The sequence below is a fragment of the Elgaria multicarinata genome, chromosome 7, assembly GCF_023053635.1.
Source record: "Elgaria multicarinata webbii isolate HBS135686 ecotype San Diego chromosome 7, rElgMul1.1.pri, whole genome shotgun sequence".
Lineage (NCBI taxonomy): Eukaryota > Metazoa > Chordata > Lepidosauria > Squamata > Anguidae > Elgaria > Elgaria multicarinata.
In genome coordinates this window covers 75,143,323-75,162,969 of record NC_086177.1, presented here as the reverse complement: position 1 = coordinate 75,162,969, position 19,647 = coordinate 75,143,323, and the positions used below count along the sequence as shown (strand labels likewise).

Genomic DNA, 19,647 nt, shown 5'->3' with positions numbered 1-19,647 from the left:
TAGTGGTAATGAAGTGCACTGACAAGCGTTGGGGCCCATTGATACATCTACACCAAGCAGAATATAATACAATGAAAGCAGTATATGTGGTATGGGTCATGGATCCCAACAGTCGTCAGTGCACTCCAGTACCACTATAAAGCAGTAGTGTGGCTCCTGCCTTTTACATACTGCTTTCATACCACTTTCATGGTGGAATATCTGCTGGGTGTAGATGAGCCCTAATACTGGATACAAGCGAGAGCCTGCCTGTGCAGCCGGAGGCAAAGACAAACACCTCCCTGGTTCTCTCACGCACATTCCTAGGACAGCTCACTTCCAGCTTCTCCTCACCTTCTCCTCCTCCTCCCAAAGACTACTCGACTCCACCAGGGGGATTAGCGAAGGCGGCGGGGCCGGGTCGGCGTGTTTTCTCCTCGCGGTGGGCGTGCCCTGTCCGTGTCCGCCTCCCCGGAGCAGGCGGTGGGAAGGGGGGAAGCAGCGAGGCTGGCGCTGCCTCTTGGCTCGGACTTCTCCTTGACTTGGCGGCGGCTTTCGCAGGTCGCCCGCGAGACCGAGGCAAAGACGCCCTCTGGAGGCGCGAGGCCCTCCGCGGACCAGCTTGCCATGAAGCGCGCCGTCCTGAAGTGGCTGCAGCCGCGGGAGAAGAAGTGTCGCGCCTCCTTCGAAGGGGTCGTGTGCGAAGCGGACGCCGCCTCGATTGCCTCGCAGGATGTTTTTAAGGTAAGGAGCCTGCCGGGCATCCGCTACACGTCTTAAACCCCACTGAATTCAGTGGGACTTACGCCCACGTAAGACAGGATACAGGACACCCCTTGGAGAGCTATTAGGAGCAGGTGTAAGTTGGCGTCAGGCATTTATGAGGAAAGACTCGGAGAATCCAATTTGGGGTGGCTGAGTCCATGCTTCTTCTTCTTTTTGTATGCATTTCATAAATAAAGTTAATTTGTTATTTTAATCTGCCCAATAACAAATGCTCGCTAGGTGGATTACAAATGATTAAAAGAGTAAAATAAAGTACAAATTGGGTTAAAAAATGAAGTACAATACAGTCCTCTTGTTCTGTCACTGCTTCATGACAGTCAGAAATGCAAAAAGCAATGTTTTTTCCCCCTTTACTGCGTTTTCTATGTTGGCAGCAACTGCACCTGTTGAATCTCTTGCTGTCAAACATGTTAGAGCACAGGAAACTTGCCAGAATTCCTCCGGTGTTTGTGTGTTGCATCAAAAACAACAAAGAGTGTTGTGGCACCTTAAAGATCAACACCTTTGTTCTGGCACAAGGTTTTACCGCCGGCCACAGCAACAACTTTAGTTTGAAATCCAAGAAATGAAAGACGTTTGGGGATTTTCCAGTGTTCTTGCTATATATTTATCCTGATTGCTTCGGCTATTGGGTGGTATAGAAATGAAATGAAATAAATAAATAAATCCCAACCTTTCCCTGAAGGACTCAGAAAGGCCCCTTTATCTCAAAACAACTGCACAGACCCTGTGTTCTAAAATAAGAGATGAATGTTAGGTTCTGTGCAGGTGTAATGTTATGGAATGGAAAGTAATTCCTCAAATCAGGGTGGGCAGACTTTTGCAGGATCTATTTTGTTTTTTACTAGAATGCTGAAGTCTACCAACCCGAACCCGACAAAACAGTAACTCAGGATGCAGAGTCAATTATCTACTTTACTATTCACTGGGATTTATGCAAATCTACATGCACATTACCAGAAATCAACGATTGTAATTAAACGATTTAAAGCTGGCTAGCAGAGCTGAACAAAGATCTGGACAAAAGCAATGAATTAATTACTCCTGAGAGATAAGTGATTACAAGCACAAGCCGCTACAGCAGAGATTTCCCTTTTCCTTACATTTTCCCTTGCTTTGGGAGTCAGAAACCCTTCAATATGTACTGCAAATTACCCAGATAGATACCAGACTACCTTCTGCTTATCCCTGCCTTAAGCAACCCTAGGTTGAGATCTTCCTGCCAGCTATCCCCATTGTTCTGGGTACATCTGATTTGAAACTGGGACTGATCTTAAATCACCAAAGATGAACTCTGTTTTTCTTCCATCTTTATGCCCCATAAAGATTGCTTTCAATATGAGCAATATAGCAATTAGCATTGTGCATACTACCCAATTCTGTGATCATACTAAAGCTTTGTTGGTATAAAGATTTACACTTGCCCCATATGTGATGTTGGCCTCTGATGTTGTCACAAATGAGGCGTAAATGTTTTTTTGTATTTCCTGTACTTGATGCAAAATTCAAGTATATTTGATTTAGATGGCTCATCTTTCACTTTTAATCATGCATTAACAACATTTGCATGTTATCATTTCTCAGCGCCACTTACTTTCTTACGGTGGCAGTGTTATTTGTAACAGCAGAAGCAGAGTGATTCGAATATGGATTGCGGCAGGGTCTTGCTATTTACTGTTTTACTCTGTACAGCACCATGTACATTGATGGTGCTATATAAATAAATAATAATAATAATAATAATAATAATAATAATAATAATAATATCCTTACCGAAAAGGATGCTGAGAAGCCAGCTCTTCAAAATGATGCTTGTATCAGTTTGATACTTGCATCTGTGTTGCGAGTGGAGAAGGAAGCATGGAACAAAGACATGGACACCACAATTTGGGACAAACTAGGGCTTCTTTATTTTAACAATCAACTCCTGGATCTGCAAGTGCGGGGATCTGTATGTCCTTACCTCAGGCTACTTGCCTGGCATTATGGGTGAGCCACTCTTGTAAGCAAGGAGTTGGGTAAACCCAGCTCCTCTCTTATACAACACTTTGAGAGTGTGGGGAGACCATCCCACATCATCCCCACTCAAAGCTGCAGAACTCTGAGTAGATGAGGCAGGAGGATCTCCAAAGACATACCATATCCTGATACGGGAGCCATAAAACTCACGAGAAGCAGGAGCTCCGGACATGCCAATCACCGAAAGGTGCCAGAGTGGTCACCATCCCTATTCTGCTATATCAAATTCCACTCATTAACAACATTTGCATGTTATAATTTCTCAGCGCCACTTACAAATAACACTGCCCTCTTAGGAAAATAATAGCAGAAGCAGAGTGATGATTTTAATATGGATTAAGTATTCTTACTGAAAAGGATGCTGAGAAGCCAGCTCTTCAACGTGATGCTTGTATCAGTTTGATACTTGCATCTGTGATCTAAAATTGAGTATCCAAATTGCTTTTCCTATTCTACTTCTACAATGTTGAAGATCTAAAATAGAAAAAAGGGGTATGACAATGACAAGCATTAGTAGAATGCTTGCTTTTAGCCCATGTTGTTTAAAATGCAGATATTTTGTGAAGCATATTAAAAAGAGTTACTTGTTTCATCTGATTTGAGTTGCCTTTGACAGCGATACTGGAAGTAGCTCATCAGAACTAATGTAGGAATTTCCTATGAGACACAGTCAACAGTTAGCAATGATTTCTTTATTTTTTAATTGGCCTTGATCCAAAATTTATTAGAGGTCTTAGGACCTATAGATCTATAAAGAAATTATTATTATTATTATTATTATTATTAGAGGTGATCTTCACCTCCCGTTCTTCCACCTTGCATCTTTCACTAGACGGGCTTTATCCCCTGTCTAGCAATGGTGCTTCAGAGGGGGAGAGAAGGAGGCTGGCTGGCAGAGGCTCAAAGTAGCTCATATCCTGGACTCTTTGATCTCCTCCCTCCCCACCCACTGAAACACCCCCCTTTCCCCCCTCTCTGATGTTGATTTTCTGACCTTGGAGGGCAGCAAGTGTGGTCCTTTCCACGCCAGCTGCAAGGAGGCAAGTGGGGGGTGGGTCAGATCTCTGATTCCCCCTTCTGAGGTTGGAATGGTGTCTTTGACCTTAGAGGTGGGGATCTCCAGTACCCTATGGCTCCTCAAACAATCCCTAGGGGGTATAGGATTGCTACCTAACTAACTTGTAAATTGTGGATTGAGTGCCAATGTGTTCCTGAAATAAGCAGCCAACCATATATAAACCAATATATTCCTGGCATTTGAACTTCCTGTGCTGTATTTTCTTTGAAAATAAAGAACATTGCAAATTTTAAAATCCAAAATTAGGTTATCTCAGATGGAAGTACTTGCAGACTCCGAAGCTTCATTAAGAAGAATCGTGATGGACTTAAGAAACTGGATGATCTAAATGCCACTCCATTGCATCATGCTGCAGGAAACGGTCAACTTGAATTAATGCAAATGATTATAGATGGTTCTTCTGTTGAAGGTGATGTATTATTATTAAATTGGAGTATGCATCTACCTGTCTATATGCATGTGCACATGGGTACATATAATTTTATTAGAGAAGTTTGTGCTTCAAGAAAGCTAATTATTTTATATGGCAAGGACAGAGGTTGGCACACCATGGGTTTGGTGATCAATCAACATTGGTGATTGATTTCATTGGTGAAAAGCCCAAGTAAATGATTTTATTGATGAAAAGCCTTTTCATCAATAAATTCATTTAAAACATCCTGAGACTGTTCTCTCCCTTTGTGTACACCATCGGTTTGGCAGTCTAAGACTCGCATGCTTATTCTTTTCCCCTCCATCCTTCCCTTGCATGCTCCAAAATCCCTCCTTGACCACAAGGGTTGTGGCAAATCATAGTTTGCTCTACATCTAAAATGTGAAAATGATGGTTGAACCAAAACTAGTTTGCCCAGTTTGGATGCAACAGAAAACTGGCTTGCTACAAACCAGGAAGTAAGGGAGGGAATAAGAGCCTGAGAGGGGAGGGGAAGGACGAGGAAGTGTGTGAACCCAATGGTGGAGAAACCATAGTTTGACATTACATGTGAACCTATCTTGTTGCCGCCACCACAGAAGCCAGTAGACTTATTAGCAGGGGAGCTGTCCAACAGAGAAAGTAAGACTAATGCTAGGACTCAGTTGCTGAACCAGCAGGGAAGCTGTCCACAAGGTAGCTGTAACAAGGGCTTGCAAAGTATAGGTGATGCGCCAATACCACTCAGGCTAAAGATTGTTGTAGCCCCAACTTCCCACTGATGCAGCACATCAGTAGATAACCTGATCTGGAAGCATTGAAGTCAGGTCTCTTCTAGCAGGTAAAAGTGTGGAAAGGAAGCCCCATGTTGTGAGGTGAGCCCATTGCCCTCTAATGGTGACTTCTGTCCTGGGTTTTTGTTTTTTTGTCAATTTTGCTCTTGAGGTGCAGGGGCTGATTATGGAGAATCCCATTGCATGGGGGCAGTGTGTATACCTCCCTGAATTTGGCAGAATCCAGCAATGGGTTATATTCCACAGTTGATGCCTCAGAGTACCTATTAGGGCAGGGGTGGCAACCTGTGGCCTGGAGGCTCCATGACACCCTGCTGCCTCCAAACTTGTAATTTTTAAAAAACAAACGAACAGCCATTTGGACCCTAGTTTTGACCCTTTAGGAGCTCTGTAATTGCTCTGGATGCCATTTTAATTTTTTTTGTGTTGATTTTTATTTTATTTTTATTTTTTCAATGTCACAGGGAGCAGGAGTGGCCTGCAAAGGGAGGGGCTTGTACTGAATCTGTGTGGCCCCCATCTTCTGAGGAGTTTTATCTGACAGGTTCTGGGATCTGGCAAATCCCAACAAATTGAATGCTATCCAAATGCTTATTCTGGTCTCTAGGGACTGCAAGGCTTCCCAGAATTAATGGAGATTGTGCTGTGGCTGCATTTTATATAGTTTGCTATTGTGTGTGATAGAATATTTCTCTATGAACAGACATTTAGGCATGGCTTTTTGAATATTGTCCAATGTCCAGCATCAAAGGAACTGGCAAACTAGTTCTCCATGCCCAAACTCTTGTTTTTCTTTACTAAAATGGAAACGCAGCTGTGTGTGTCAATTTTGCAAATGTAAATCTACTCTTCTACTTACTAAGGGTGCAATCCTATGCGTGTTTAGAGAGAGAGAAAGTCCTATAACTCCCAGCTTCCTCCAGTCTGCATGTTTGCTGGGAGAAGCTGGGAGTTGTAGGACTTCTTTCTCTCTAAGCATGCATAGGATGGAGCCCTAAATGTATTTTCAGATGGGTATGTCCCACTGTCCAAAGCACACCTTTATATCATACCCTGGAAGTCACAAATCTATAACGTGCTGGCCTCTTAGTCGACCATTAGAATATATTCAGAAGTACAGAGAAGCAGGAAAAGCTGTCACTGGTCTTTTGAGAATAGGTCGTGTGCACACACATTTACATTTGCTGTTTTAAATACAGATTCCAGATAATGCAGAACCAAGTCTCTACCGAAAAGCTGGTATTGCATTGTTAGCTTAAATTAACATCTGCATTTACAGATATTATTTTGTTATAATACCACTATTAGCATCAATGATTTTATGTGAAGTACAAGTGTGATGTAATATCTGCTCTGTTTTCCTACCCTTTGACCTAGTGCTAAATGTTACTGACTCCTCTGGAAATACACCACTTCATTGGGCCACGAAGAAAAACCAGACTGAAAGTATTAAATTACTTCTCAGCAGAGGAGCTAACCCAAACATTCTTAATTCCAATACAATGGCTCCACTTCATTTGGCTGTACAGTGCCTTTACAATGAACTAGTTAAGGTAAAGCTAAATTCCAAGCTTATACTCATGTAAATTAATTAAGTGAATATTGCAACAATCTCATGCTTGAACTGTAAATGGACAATTGTGAAAGTATTTAATGATATACTAGTGGCTGAAAGGAATGGAGTCTGGATTTTACAAGATGCTGTTCTACAGGGATAAGCAACATAGTGCCTTTTGGACTATAACTCCCATCCGCCCCTGCCAGTGTGGCCAATGGCCAAGGATTTTGGGAGCTGTAATCCAAAAGATTTGGAGGGCACCAAGTTTCTTAATCCTGCTGTACTGGATAAGGATTGCCTCATCTCGTTACTGAGCAGAGGGTAAGTGCAGATGTGTCAAGTCTTTAACCAGACCCTGCCTTTCAACTGGCAGTAGGGATTAAGCAGTTGAGTGTGCACAGTTGGAAGATGTGCACAAATTGACAGTGTATCTAGACAAGTCAGAACAGATGATGGTTGAGACATCCTGGAAGTCTAGGAGATGTGTATTCAATTTACAGAATGAGGCCTTTCTAGACTTGGCAACCATCATCTGTGCTTTTGTTTGCAATCTCTAGGTCCTGTTAATGCAGTGTTCTATATATGGGAAGTTGTAGCTGGTGCAAAGTGCTGTAGCCAGGCTTGTGAATGGGGTGGAGTAATTATATCCAAGCAGGTTGCACTAACTGAACATTGAATTAAAGGCTCAGGCCAGGAACCACATCCCAGGTCAGAAGCTATGTGCCTCGGTCTGTTGTTCTATAGCTACCCATGGAGATGGTGGGCCTGACAATAATTATTGTGTGGGTGGTCTAGTACAGATGTATCCTATTATTCCTAAGACCAATACAGCAATGATGTGTTAGAAGGCTCCAATCTTTACATTTTATTTTAATATTTAGATTTTCGTTGAACACAGCACTACAGATGTAAACCTGGAAGGAGAGGGTGGGAACACACCTGTGTTAGTAGCATGTTATAAAGATAATTCTGAAGCATTGAAACTTCTGGTAGGTACAACAATTTGATTTTTGTTGGTGTATATGAATTAATTTTTTCATCTGCCTTTTCATATTTTTATATTACACATTTAATGATTAGACATGACTACAAGGAGCTGATTATGGGCTACTACAAAGCCTATCAGAGAATCAGAGACACTGGGCAGCATCCAAGGCTGCCACTCTGCTTAGGTCATTGATCATGTAGCACTAGCACAAGTGACTTCTAGTGCAACACCAATAGCATGTGCTGACACAATGGGCTTTTTATTTTTTATTTTATTTATTGCATTTTTATACCGCCCAATAGCTGAAGCTCCCTGGGCTTTCTGGGGAAACTTGTCACACCAGCATGTACTATTGGCCTTGTAGTAGAGGTAACTTATGCTAGCATTATGGCAATGGCATAAGCAGAATAGAGATGGTGGCCTCACCCATGCCCAGTTTCACCAAGTGCTCACCGAGCTCCGGATGAGTTTTGGACAGCTCAGTGAGCACCCAATGAACACCTCAGGGCTGGTCGTCCTCTTAGCGAGCCTCCATTTTGTGCAAAAATGTTGGCTCAGACTTTTCCGGGAAGATATTGTTATGTAAAGGGTGGCTCTAAAGGGACCATTTATACAACACTACAGGTGTGAAGCCCAGGCTGCCATTTTTTGCACAAAATGGGGGTTCGCTAAGAGGGCAGGGGGCTGCTGGGTACTCACCGAGCCACAGGGCACTTGCCAAGTGAGTCAATGAGAGCCCTGCGGCTCGGCGCATGGGGTCCAGGAAGCCAATTGGGGGGGGGGAGTCTGTCAGACTCTCCCCCAACTCTTGCGACATCCCTATGGCAGCGTTGGATACTGACCACTGTTTTTGTTTTTAAAAGGGGGTATGGGCATGATAAATCTTTAACAAAGCACTAGATGATGAGAAATGCAAAAACAGTTGGCATTAGATCACAACTCTCTCTTGTTCCTTTTGGCTCTGCCAGTTCTGAACTTTTTGTCCATCCTAGAAGGGCCAGTGCAGAGTCACACTCTACTGAATTCTGTCCCCGCAGCCATCAGGAAATAGAATATCATTCCAATAGTCCATGCTGCATTGTAGAGGTCTGTGGGGTGATCTTCCATCTGTTAACAGGAGGTGCACCTATTGGAAAACAGCACTTCATGTACTGCTTTTGAAATATCTAAGTTTATATCTAAGTTGGAGTCCATCTCCACACCAGTGGGCAAAATCCAACATCTGATGAATGGACTTCTGCTTGTACAGCAGGACTTTCCCCCTCTCCCCTCCCCTACCCCACCCCCCTCCAAAAATCTGCTCAGGGGGGTGGGTTCTCCAGCCCTCCAGAGCAGATTTTAAGGGTTCTCAAGGTGGGGAGGAAGAATCCTCCTCCTATCCATTCTTGGTTAAATACCACCCAGTGTCCCCAGTAAGGCCTTAGCTAGACCTAAGGTTTATCCTGGGATCGTCCCAGGGTCATCCCTGTTCATGTAAATGACACACAGGGGATCCCGGGAACAGACAGGAATGACCCCGGGATGATCCTGGGATTAACTTTAGGTCTAGTTAAGGCCTAAGTCTTGTCCCAATTGCTGTCCTATGGATTTCAGCCTATCCAATGCCAGATAAAGTTGAACTCAATAAGCAAGTGATTAATTTTTTTTAGGACTGCAACTGTTGACCCCAATCCAGTCAAATGTAAATGGGCAAATATGCAATGGGTTCTGTATTCCTTGTGAAATGTTCAAAAATTGTCATTAACTATCTGATCACTTTCTTCCAGATTGAAAATGGTGCTAAAATATCTAAAACAAACAATATGGGCTGCATGCCAGTCCATGTAGCTGCATTTTCTGGTGCAAAAGCATGCATGGAAATTGTTATGAAAAAGGGTAAATACATTTTGTAAATCTTTCTATAATGTTTATTACAATCAAAGCGGCATTCATTTGGGCCCTGTTCCTTTAAAACGTAGACTGTATTCAGATTACACATTCCTCATATGATGATTGCAGCTAACATTTGGCCATGTTCTTATGAGAGATATTCATTAAAATTGGTGTGCTAATATAGCCTTGCAGTTAATTGGAGGAACATTTTAGCAATTCATGCTGTGAATCATTGGGATATGCTAAACTATGAGCTACAGTGAGCTTTTGTCTCATGTAATCTTTCTTTCCCTCTTCTCTTGCTGCAAGTTTGTTTCCAAACCTGCCCGTACTGTGGCTAATCTAACTATGGTTAGTGGAAACCAGTCAACTTAAAACCAGAGTTTATGAAGCTGGCTTGTTTTTGCAAACCATGTTTAAGATTAATCACACTTTAGGGTTTGGATAATGCACTAAACTGTGGTTAATATAAAATTAATATAAAATGAGAGCATCTGAGCCCAAGGATTTAGCAATATGTCTGAAATGGGCCTCTTTGAATCATTGGCCCCTAGGCCTTAGCTAGACCTAAGGTTTATCCCAGGATCGTCCTGGGGTCATCTCTGTTCATGTAAATTACACACACACGGGATCCCGGGAGCAGGCAGGGACGACCCTGGGAATGATCCCGGGATAAACCATAGGTCTAGCTAAGGCCCTAGTTTCAGAAACATGTATGCATTTGATTACTTCTTTGAGCTGAACAAAACTATGTAACGCGAGGAAAGTTTGTTAAGTATTTCAACAGACTGGTTACTACCTTATTTTATTCGTAATATTACTTTACATTGATTATTAAATATATTTGCACAAATCATTCAGTGCAATATGAGATGCTTTGGCAAAATTAATATGCTGCAAAATTTGGGGATAAATATATTTATTCTACCTGTTCTGGAACAATATAACCTGCAATTTGTAACTTTTTAAAAAAAATTAAGGTGAAGACCTAGGCTATTCCCCTGAAAATCACATAAATTTTACGAACATTGGGAAGTGTAGTTCTCTTCATCTGGCAGTTCAAAGCGGAGACTTGGAAATGATTAAAATGTGCATTGAATATGGAGCACAAATTGATCTGAAGCAGGTGAGAACTAACAAAATACACTTTTATTTAACTATATTGGACAGGTTTAGCACTTTTGATTTATGCCTGAAATATTTATAGTGCAATGTTATCCATGTCTATGCAGAAGTAAATCTCACTGATTTCAATGGGACTATTTCCCAGGTAAGTTTGTTTTAGGATTGTAGCCTTAGACAGCTACTGTGTGAAATGCACTTAGTACATGGACTTATTATGTGGTATGAATATAGCTTGGCTCTCCAAACACAGAAATAATTCTTCTTTCTTTCCCTCTACTCTCCATGTCTTTATCTATGCATATACATACACATGTTGTTTTATTAATTGTTATAAATTGTGCTAAAGGAAGAGCCAAAACAAAACAATATTTTGGAATCTGTGACCTGGACTCTTGAGTCTAAACTTTAAGTCCATAAAATTAGATTCCTTTATTGAGACTTAAAAAAAAAAAGTCATATGAACAGGAATGATTGTGAATTTTTGTGTGTGTGCTTTATATTCCCAAATAGAATGACAAATGCACGGCTCTTCATTTTGCTGCTACCCAAGGAGCTACTGAAATTCTTAAATTAATGATGTCATCTTATACAGGCGATGAACCTATCATTGATGCATTAGATGGAAATAAGGAAACCTTGCTTCACAGGTGAGACCTTTGCCTAATTTCACTGTATTTAGCATGTTCATACTGGCCCTATTCAAACAATCTAAGAACGGAGCAAAGAAGGGTAGGAAACCATAACACGTGACTGGCAACCACACAGCATGCTGTGGATTATTTACCCATCCCTGCTCTGTAGTTCCTTCATTATCCTGTAGGTGCTGCTGCTGCCACTTAACCCAATGACCACAGAGTCCAGCCGCACTGGTGAGAGCATCACCGGAAGTTGCAAACACTCTAGGCAGCTGTCTCTATAGTTAGCCTCATTTATCAGTGGAGAAAATGAATTTAACTACAGGATTTCCATCAGAATCTCCATCTCCATCACATGACTTGATAAGCCACCCTGAGACTCCTTATGCCCACTGCAGAGGGTGGGTACCTGGGCTGGGTACTTTACAATCATGGTCAGGGATTTCACAAACAGACTCGGCGTTCTAAGCCACTGTAGATCACTCTCAAATGCAACCCACAGTGGCTTAGCATTACATCTTAACCCAGCTAGTATTTTATTTCTAACAGGATTTGGAGAAGTCAACTTTAAACTGTTTGGGATAGTTGGATGCTCTTCTATACAAGTTTGACCACTGGGAATGCTTAAGACTCTGTAGTTTCACTGTTAATTAGATAACTTGGAGTGTTTCAATCAGTTAGCATGATCCATAGCCTTTATGTGCAGGTGTGAAGTGAGATGGAATAGAAAGGAATTCCCTCATTGCCACATAAAGATGAACGGAAAACACCATCACAGTTGTAGGTTAATGTATACATGGGAGATCCTGGATAATGGTGAAGTCTGCAGTTGTCATAATATAGTCTTTTCTGATTGTCAGCGGGGGCGGGGGACCTTTTCTTCTTAGCACCATTTTATTGTAACTTTTTGGTTTGCTCTTCATTTATCCCACAGGGCTGCATTGTTTGATCACTATGAACTGGCAGAATATCTGATGTCAATGGTGAATATTTAATTTTAAATGAAATTGTAATGATAATAAATTGTTGGCATTAACTTTAGTGTCAGGTTGCCTGGTAACATGCAGAAGGACACATTTAAAACTATCAATTTCCTGTTGAGCAAGTACAGGAAATTACCACAGAAGTGTGTATGTTTGAGTACAGTTAAGTCTGATGATGCTAAACAATACACACTTAAAAATTTATAGTGCCAGTATAGGCTGGAATCTAAAGAAAGGACACATGGGTGGAGGAAAGAGACATATAGGCTTCATGGGTGGATGGATTTGTTTCCATTGCAGCAGTTTCCTGATGAAAAAGAGAGAAGCCATTTTTAAAACTCGAACGGTTTGTCTTTTTAGCAGTGGAAAGTGTTGTTGCCATTAAAATAGAAACCCTGGTCCTCTGCATGGTTTGCTTTTCTGGTATACTTACGTGCCTTTTTCAGTTTATTATCAACTTCTGTCCACAGTAGCAAAGTGTGGAGACAATAAAGATCTATATATTACTTTACATTGCATTTTTATAGTTTTTGTATACAAAATAAACAAACAAGACCCCAAAGAGAAGCTTTGATCAAATGGTCTAGATAATTCTATTCCTTTTACTTCTATGAAAACAGGAATTTACACCTGTAATTTTGTATAGATGGCCCCTTTACACCTGCCATTTGTGTAAACTGGTATTTATGAAAAGAATGAGCTGCCATTTTCATGCAAAATGGCAGCTTGGCAGACCAGCGGGGACCTCATGCCAAATAGAGCAAGCGCAGCGGTCTGCAGACTATAGACAGGGAGGATGAGCAGTGGGACGTCCACTGAACTCCACCACTCCCATGACATCCCTAGCTGTGACATCTGAAAAGCAAGAAGCTTTTTAGCAAGCACATATAATAGATTTCTGGTTTTAGTGTCTACATTGTCATTAAAAATATTCATTCATTTTTGATGGATTTCTAATTTCAGGGGATAAAGATTGATGGTGTTGACATTGAGGGTCGAACTCCACTACTACTTGCTAGTTCCTGTGCGTCATGGAAAATCGTGAATTTATTGCTCTCAAAAGGTATGAAACGAACAAAACAATGCATTATGAACATTAGTAATGGGACTACTTCTATTAGTTGTCAATAGCTTTGAAATGTCTGTTCCTATGTTTATTTAGGAGCAAATGTTGAACTGAAAGATCATCTTGGTCGTAATTTTTTGCATCTAACAGTACTGCATCCTGGAGGATTACAACATCTGGATGAACAGTTTTTGAAGGTATATGTATGTTTATAAAGGGTGCATACATACATACAGACAGACAGTAGTAAAATAGAACCATTCCCTGTTTTGTTCATTTAGTTTTATCCAACTTTTAATATGCATCTTTATATTTATGTATCTTTCACCAAAGCCTCAGCAGAGAAATCAAAATATTTAGTAAACATGAGCTTAAATAAAAAATGTCTTTTGTTCAGAGATAACTCCCATAGAACGTTGTTAATAAGTACTACTTTTTGTATGTGACAGATGAAGCATATTAAAGAACTTGTAACTGATGAAGATAATGAAGGGTGCACTCCTCTTCATTATGCATGCAGACAAGGGGTACCAATTTCAGTGAATAGCCTCCTTCAGTTGAATGTCTCCATCTGTTCCAAAAGCAGAGACAGAAAATCTCCTTTGCATTTTGCAGCTAGGTAAGCTTCTGCCCTGCCTCATTGTCCACGTTATATTCCAGATAGCATTATTAGTAATTTGCACATAAATATTTTATATAGCTATGGGCGAATCAACACCTGTCAACGTCTTCTACGAGATATGGAAGATACCAGGCTCTTGAATGAAGGAGACAAGAAAGGGATGACTCCTCTACACTTGGCTGCTCAAAATGGTCATGAGAAGGTAGTGCAGTTTCTCCTGAAAAAAGGTGCCCTCTTCCTCTGGTAGGTATATTCATTTTTGTCTTATTTCTTCCCCTCTAAAATAACAACAATTACAAAAGTAGAATAACTGCATACATTGATGTCCATATCAGTAGAAAAATGACTTGCTCAAGAAGGGTGGTACTAAAATGTATCACATGCACTATAATGCTGTGCATTGAGAGCACATTGTTGAATTCATTGGCAAAGATGCAGAGATAATTGCGTTGGTAATAATTTGATGGACAAATGTTTCACTCTCCCAGTGAATGCAGAATTCTGCTGGGCATTCCCATAAGCAAATTTAAAACAAAAAGCAAAACTCATCTCTCAGACTTGGTAGAATGGTTTTAATATTTGGGAAAGGTTGATCTAGTAAGTTTTTAGATACAAGGCGAACCTGAATTCAAGAAATATTCAACTGGTGAAGAGAAATGCAACATAAACTGGTAAATGATAAGTACCCAACATTTTATAGTTAAAGGACTAGGGTGAAATAGAACCCTATGATGGTTTTTGGGTGCACTGTACTGAAGGAGATAGGCAATACAAGTTTATCACACATTTATCATAAAAGTAAGCTTGCAATTTTTTTTGTAATCTAGACGAGTTTGCTCAGAAAATTGAGCAAGAAGCATGTGATTCAGTATGAAAAAGAGGCCCAGAATGTCACTGGGTTCATTTTCAAAAATATCAACAGGACTTCATTCTTGACATCACAAAATGGAAACATCCTACCTTGGATAGTTGTAATCTGTACAGCTTAAGATGCCTGGGAGATGCAGTTCAGGCAATTGCAACAATAGATATATGGACTGTGATTTTGGCATGTCTTAAAAAAAATCAGGCGAGGATCATGTTTTCTTTTGCGATTCCTTTGTGTACCAACAAGCTTGACTCTGAGCATGTCACTGACTAAATTTAGGAAATCTTCACCCACATCATCTTTTAAACTAGCTATTCTCTTAGAATGGATCAAGTTAAGACTAGAGTCCTTCTAGTAACATACATATGCAGGAATTTACTGGAGAGTGCTTTGACCTGCGAATAGAGTATATCTGACTGATACTGTTGAGTGGTTGTAGATATTTAAAACCATTGAGCTTCCTACTCACATGGTAAGTAGCTCAATCCTATTCAGCATCCTTGTTCTAACTTACAGCTATTTTAGAAAGATTGGAAAATGAACAATCAGAAGAAGAATCCACTGTTTTAAAATGTACTTCATTAGAAATTGGTCCATACGCAAATACCCAGTCAGAGCTGACAGTGCAAACCAGTCTTTATTGATAAGGGCTATATTCATGTTTCCCATTTTAGTGATATGAATTGCATGCACACTCCTATAAACCGAATAACATTGGGAACTGTGTACATAGCACTCATTTGGGCATATGGTTTCCAGTCCAGCAGGGTCTGTATGTAGGGAAGCCTACAAACCTGCTTTGGTTATTGGGTGGTACAGAAATGTAATAAATAAATAAATTACCCCAGCTGTGTCAGTCAAAACTTCTGTAGCCAACTTTAGTTGGCTACAGGTATATTAAATTCAAATATAGTAATATTTCAATAGTCTTTCCCCCCGCCCCCCTTTTTTATGGGAAGTAGGAATTTTGTGCCTTTAACATTTCCAGGCATTTTAAATCTCTACATTTCACATTGTCCTGACATGATATTAAACCATAACAGCAAAAAGAGTTGCTCTTCCATTGGAAATACGTCATAAAAAGAGATTAATATACTCTAGAATTTACAGTGCTGTGTATTTATGCACAAACTACTTATATCAGTGCATTTAGAGTTTGCTTTTCCCCCAAATCAATGTGACTTTGCCATGAGTGTGCATGGCCATAATCAAGTATATAATAATAAAATAAGAATATCTTGCTCTGCTTTATTTTGATTAAAGTGATTATAAAGGTTGGACCGCTTTGCATCATGCTGCCTTTGGAGGTTACACTCGCACAATGCAGATAATTTTGAACACTAATGTGAAGTGCACAGATAAAGTGGATGAAGAGGGGGTATGTATGATCTTCAGCTGTAATATTGAAAATGCTATGGAGCAGCCCCATAAGACTACTTAGTATATGAAATGTGATGAGGTGAAGTATGCATAGACAGGCATAGATTAATTATGGACCAAAATAAAAATGTTGGTGCTGAATTTAAAAGCCCTAAAGGGGTAGGACCAACCCCCCTGAAGGAATGCGTTCTCTCATACATTCCTGCCCATTTGCTAAGGTCATCTTTGGAGGCTTTTTTCTGGCTGCCACTGCTTGCAATGATGCAACAGATGGTTACCAGGGGGAAAGCCTTCTATGTATTGGCTGCTGTCTGTGGAATACTCCTTCCAGGGAGATCTGCCTGGCATCTTAATTGACTTTTCTCTTCCAGCAGGTATTTTATTTTTAATTTTAATTTCACTGCTGGCTCTTCAATGTTTTTAATGTTTTAATGTTTTTAATAATAATGTATTATTTTGGTATTTTCATAGTTGTATTTTTTCTATTGTTACTTTATTGTTGTTTTCTTGTTGCTTTTATGTTTGTAAACCACACTGTGGGCATTTGGCAGTTCAGCATTGTTTAAAATTAAACTATAAATAAATAAAGCTATCCGAAGCCACTACTTTTTTTCTCTCTCTTCTCTCTCCTATGCAACCCTGATTTTCACCACCTGAAAATCTGCTCTGGAGGATTTGACAAGTGCAAAAGCAAGGAAAACCCCGTGGGGGAGTAAAAAAAAAAAAGCCAAAGGCAAAGGTAGAACCAAGCAATCTTCAAAAACAATTATTTACAAAAGTTTATTTACAGTGCCAAGGTGCCGCGCAGTTGCGTTCGAAACACGTAGGCAGCACCTTGGCACTGTAAATAAACTTTTGTAAATAATTGTTTTTGAAGATTGCTTGGTTCTACCTTTGCCTTTGGCTTTTTTTTTTACTCCCCTGGAGGATTTGACACCTCTTCAGAACAGATTGTGAGGGTGCTCAGAGTGCTGCAGGGGGAGGGAGGGGACACCTCCACCACCATCCCCAGTTCTGCTGATTGATGCAGCTCTGTCATTTGAATGATAATGTTGGGTTGAACTCATGTTTCAGTACTTTATTACATGTTTGCTTGCTTGTAATTAAATTTAGGCAATGTTTAAGGATAGAAGCCTCTCAAGGCAGTATACAAGATAAAAGCCATGCAAAACAGTATGTTTTGTCCAATGTTTTGAGTAGAATTTCTGATTCACATTTTAATTATAAAATTAGTGTCCCCATTTCTGTCTATACAGTTTGTCACCTTTTTTTTTTTTACTGTACTAGTAATGGATAGAACATCTTGGGTTGAGGACAAATGTGCACACCTATTTGAACTTCCAGTTTTGAAAGGGTTGGATCCACACTTAGTCATACTTTGAGAAGACCCATTAAAATCAATGGGACTTAAGTTAGTCATAACTATATCTGGATCCAATCTAATGTGTTTGCTTGTTTCTTTACCATTCTTACTATCCTACTTTAGAATTAGGATATTTTACTTCCTGCACCCTAAATATTTATTCTGTGGATCTGGGTGCATAGGATAGTTTCCATGGGCACTATCCAACACTGCTGGTCTGCTTGCACTGTTGACATACTGCTAGCATAAGTAATCTTAAGGGTAGTCTAGTTATGCTAATGGCATACTCCTAGAGGTCACTTATGTTAGTGTTAAGTCAATACCATAAATGGACCAGCAGTGTTAGATACTGCTCCATATGTCTGATTACCCTTTACTGACATGCAACAGGAAGGATAAAAATTGATGAACTAATTTAAAAATAAATAAATAAGTAAATAAATAAAACATTAAGTTTCTCTCCAACTTAAAAAATAGTAGAGTTACAAAAACTGGATTGTGGGGGGTGGAGTCAATTTTTTTCAGCCCATTAACTATCAAACCTTTCTTTGACCTCTTAGTTATGGGCATTTTGTTTTTGTTTTATGTGAGGGCATGGCTTGGTCAAGAGAGTGAAGCAGAAAGGAGCAACACTGGAAAGAAAAAGACAAGACAAAATTCTCCGGTGTGCATCTTCCTGTATCCTCATACTAAGGCTACAATCCAGTACTCACTTAACTGGGAGTAAGTCCCAATGAACTCAATAGAACTTATTTCTAAGGAGACATGTATAGGATTGTGTGGTTAACTTCAAACTGTTATGGATGCTGTTCATAAGAAAGATTCTACAAGATTCTACAAGAGCCCTGCAGGATAATAAATTATTATTATTATTATTATTATTATTAATAATAATAATAATAATAATAATAATAATAATATTTTCAGACGAAGGGTCCATCTAGTCCAGCATTCTGTTCACACAGTAGCCAGCCATCTGTCGACCAGAGACTCACAAATATTCTACATGGGAATATTTTCACACATGCCCTTTGTAGATAAAAAAAAGAAAATAATTAAACTTCTAAGATTTAACCAAAATTAAAGGAAAAGCATTTATTCCACATTAGGTTAGTCCAAAGGCAAACTCAGCCTCATATATACAATGAGGCAATAAAATAAAATAAAAATGTAACACTTGCTAGTAAGAATAAAATAGTGTAAATAAGCTCCATCCGATGAACGTTTTATTGCCCGCTTGTTACTGGGCACTCACGGAGTTTGCTCAGGTGCCTCACATGATGTCATCTGCCTCCCGTGCACCTTCCACCCCTTCTGGCCTTTCCTTGTGCAAGAACAACAACAAAAAAACCCTCATTAAGTCCGATGTTTTTTTAAACTCGGAATTGCTGCTCTCGCCTGCTGTGTGCAGGAGAAGCAGCGCCATTAGAACAGCAGGCTCAATGGGCCTCGTGCTCGTTCTGTACTTCCTCTTTTGAAAAGAGGAAGTAACTGAGGAACAAAAGCACTGGGGCGGAGAAGCGAAAGTAGGGAGCATGTTAATCCCTGGTGTGGTGGAGCTTTACATGTCTTCTTTTGTTCATATTCTAATGAAATTGTATTTGATATGTTCTCCTTGGGGGGGATAAAGAATACAGCTCTTCATCTTGCTGCCAAAGAAGGCCATGCAAAGGCAGTTAGACTGCTTCTTGATGACAATGCCAAAATACTCCTGAACAAAACTGAAGCTTCTTTTCTTCATGAAGCCATACACAATAGGCGGAAAGAAGTTGTAAATGTTGTCATCTTACATAAAAGGTAAGTGTATGCTAGACAACAATATATGAAATACTCTACAGGTCTAATATTCTCATTTTTGTAACATTTCAAATTGTAGCTACTTTTTAAAAACTATTTTATTTTTATGCCATTCAAATTTGCTGCTTCATAAAAAAAATGTCTTTGTCTTAAACATTATCCGTGGTAAAAGTAGTTGGCTAGAGAGGCATTTATTGTTTCCCATTCTCCTCTCTTATTTCTCTCTCTCTGAGAAGTCTGATCATGATTCTGATGCTGAGTTTCAGCACTCTCTAGTTAAAAATGGAATGGTGCATGGCACTTCTTGCATAATTTATTAAGT

General features: G+C 39.9%; 1 protein-coding gene across 1 annotated transcript in view; it reads left to right on the top strand.

Moving 5' to 3' along the window:
* Positions 1–582: 582 nt before the first annotated feature.
* Positions 583–19,647, top strand: part of TRPA1 (transient receptor potential cation channel subfamily A member 1) — a 35,522-nt gene continuing 16,457 nt past the window's right edge. The window contains exons 1-14 of the mRNA XM_063129867.1: positions 583–723; positions 4,109–4,271; positions 6,446–6,621; positions 7,508–7,615; positions 9,381–9,489; positions 10,467–10,612; positions 11,122–11,258; positions 12,181–12,229; positions 13,193–13,292; positions 13,392–13,492; positions 13,745–13,914; positions 13,996–14,160; positions 16,049–16,163; positions 19,159–19,325. Coding sequence (XP_062985937.1) covers positions 607–723; positions 4,109–4,271; positions 6,446–6,621; positions 7,508–7,615; positions 9,381–9,489; positions 10,467–10,612; positions 11,122–11,258; positions 12,181–12,229; positions 13,193–13,292; positions 13,392–13,492; positions 13,745–13,914; positions 13,996–14,160; positions 16,049–16,163; positions 19,159–19,325 — 1,823 coding nt within the window. The 5' untranslated portion in view covers positions 583–606. The remainder of the gene's footprint in view (positions 724–4,108; positions 4,272–6,445; positions 6,622–7,507; positions 7,616–9,380; positions 9,490–10,466; positions 10,613–11,121; positions 11,259–12,180; positions 12,230–13,192; positions 13,293–13,391; positions 13,493–13,744; positions 13,915–13,995; positions 14,161–16,048; positions 16,164–19,158; positions 19,326–19,647) is intronic.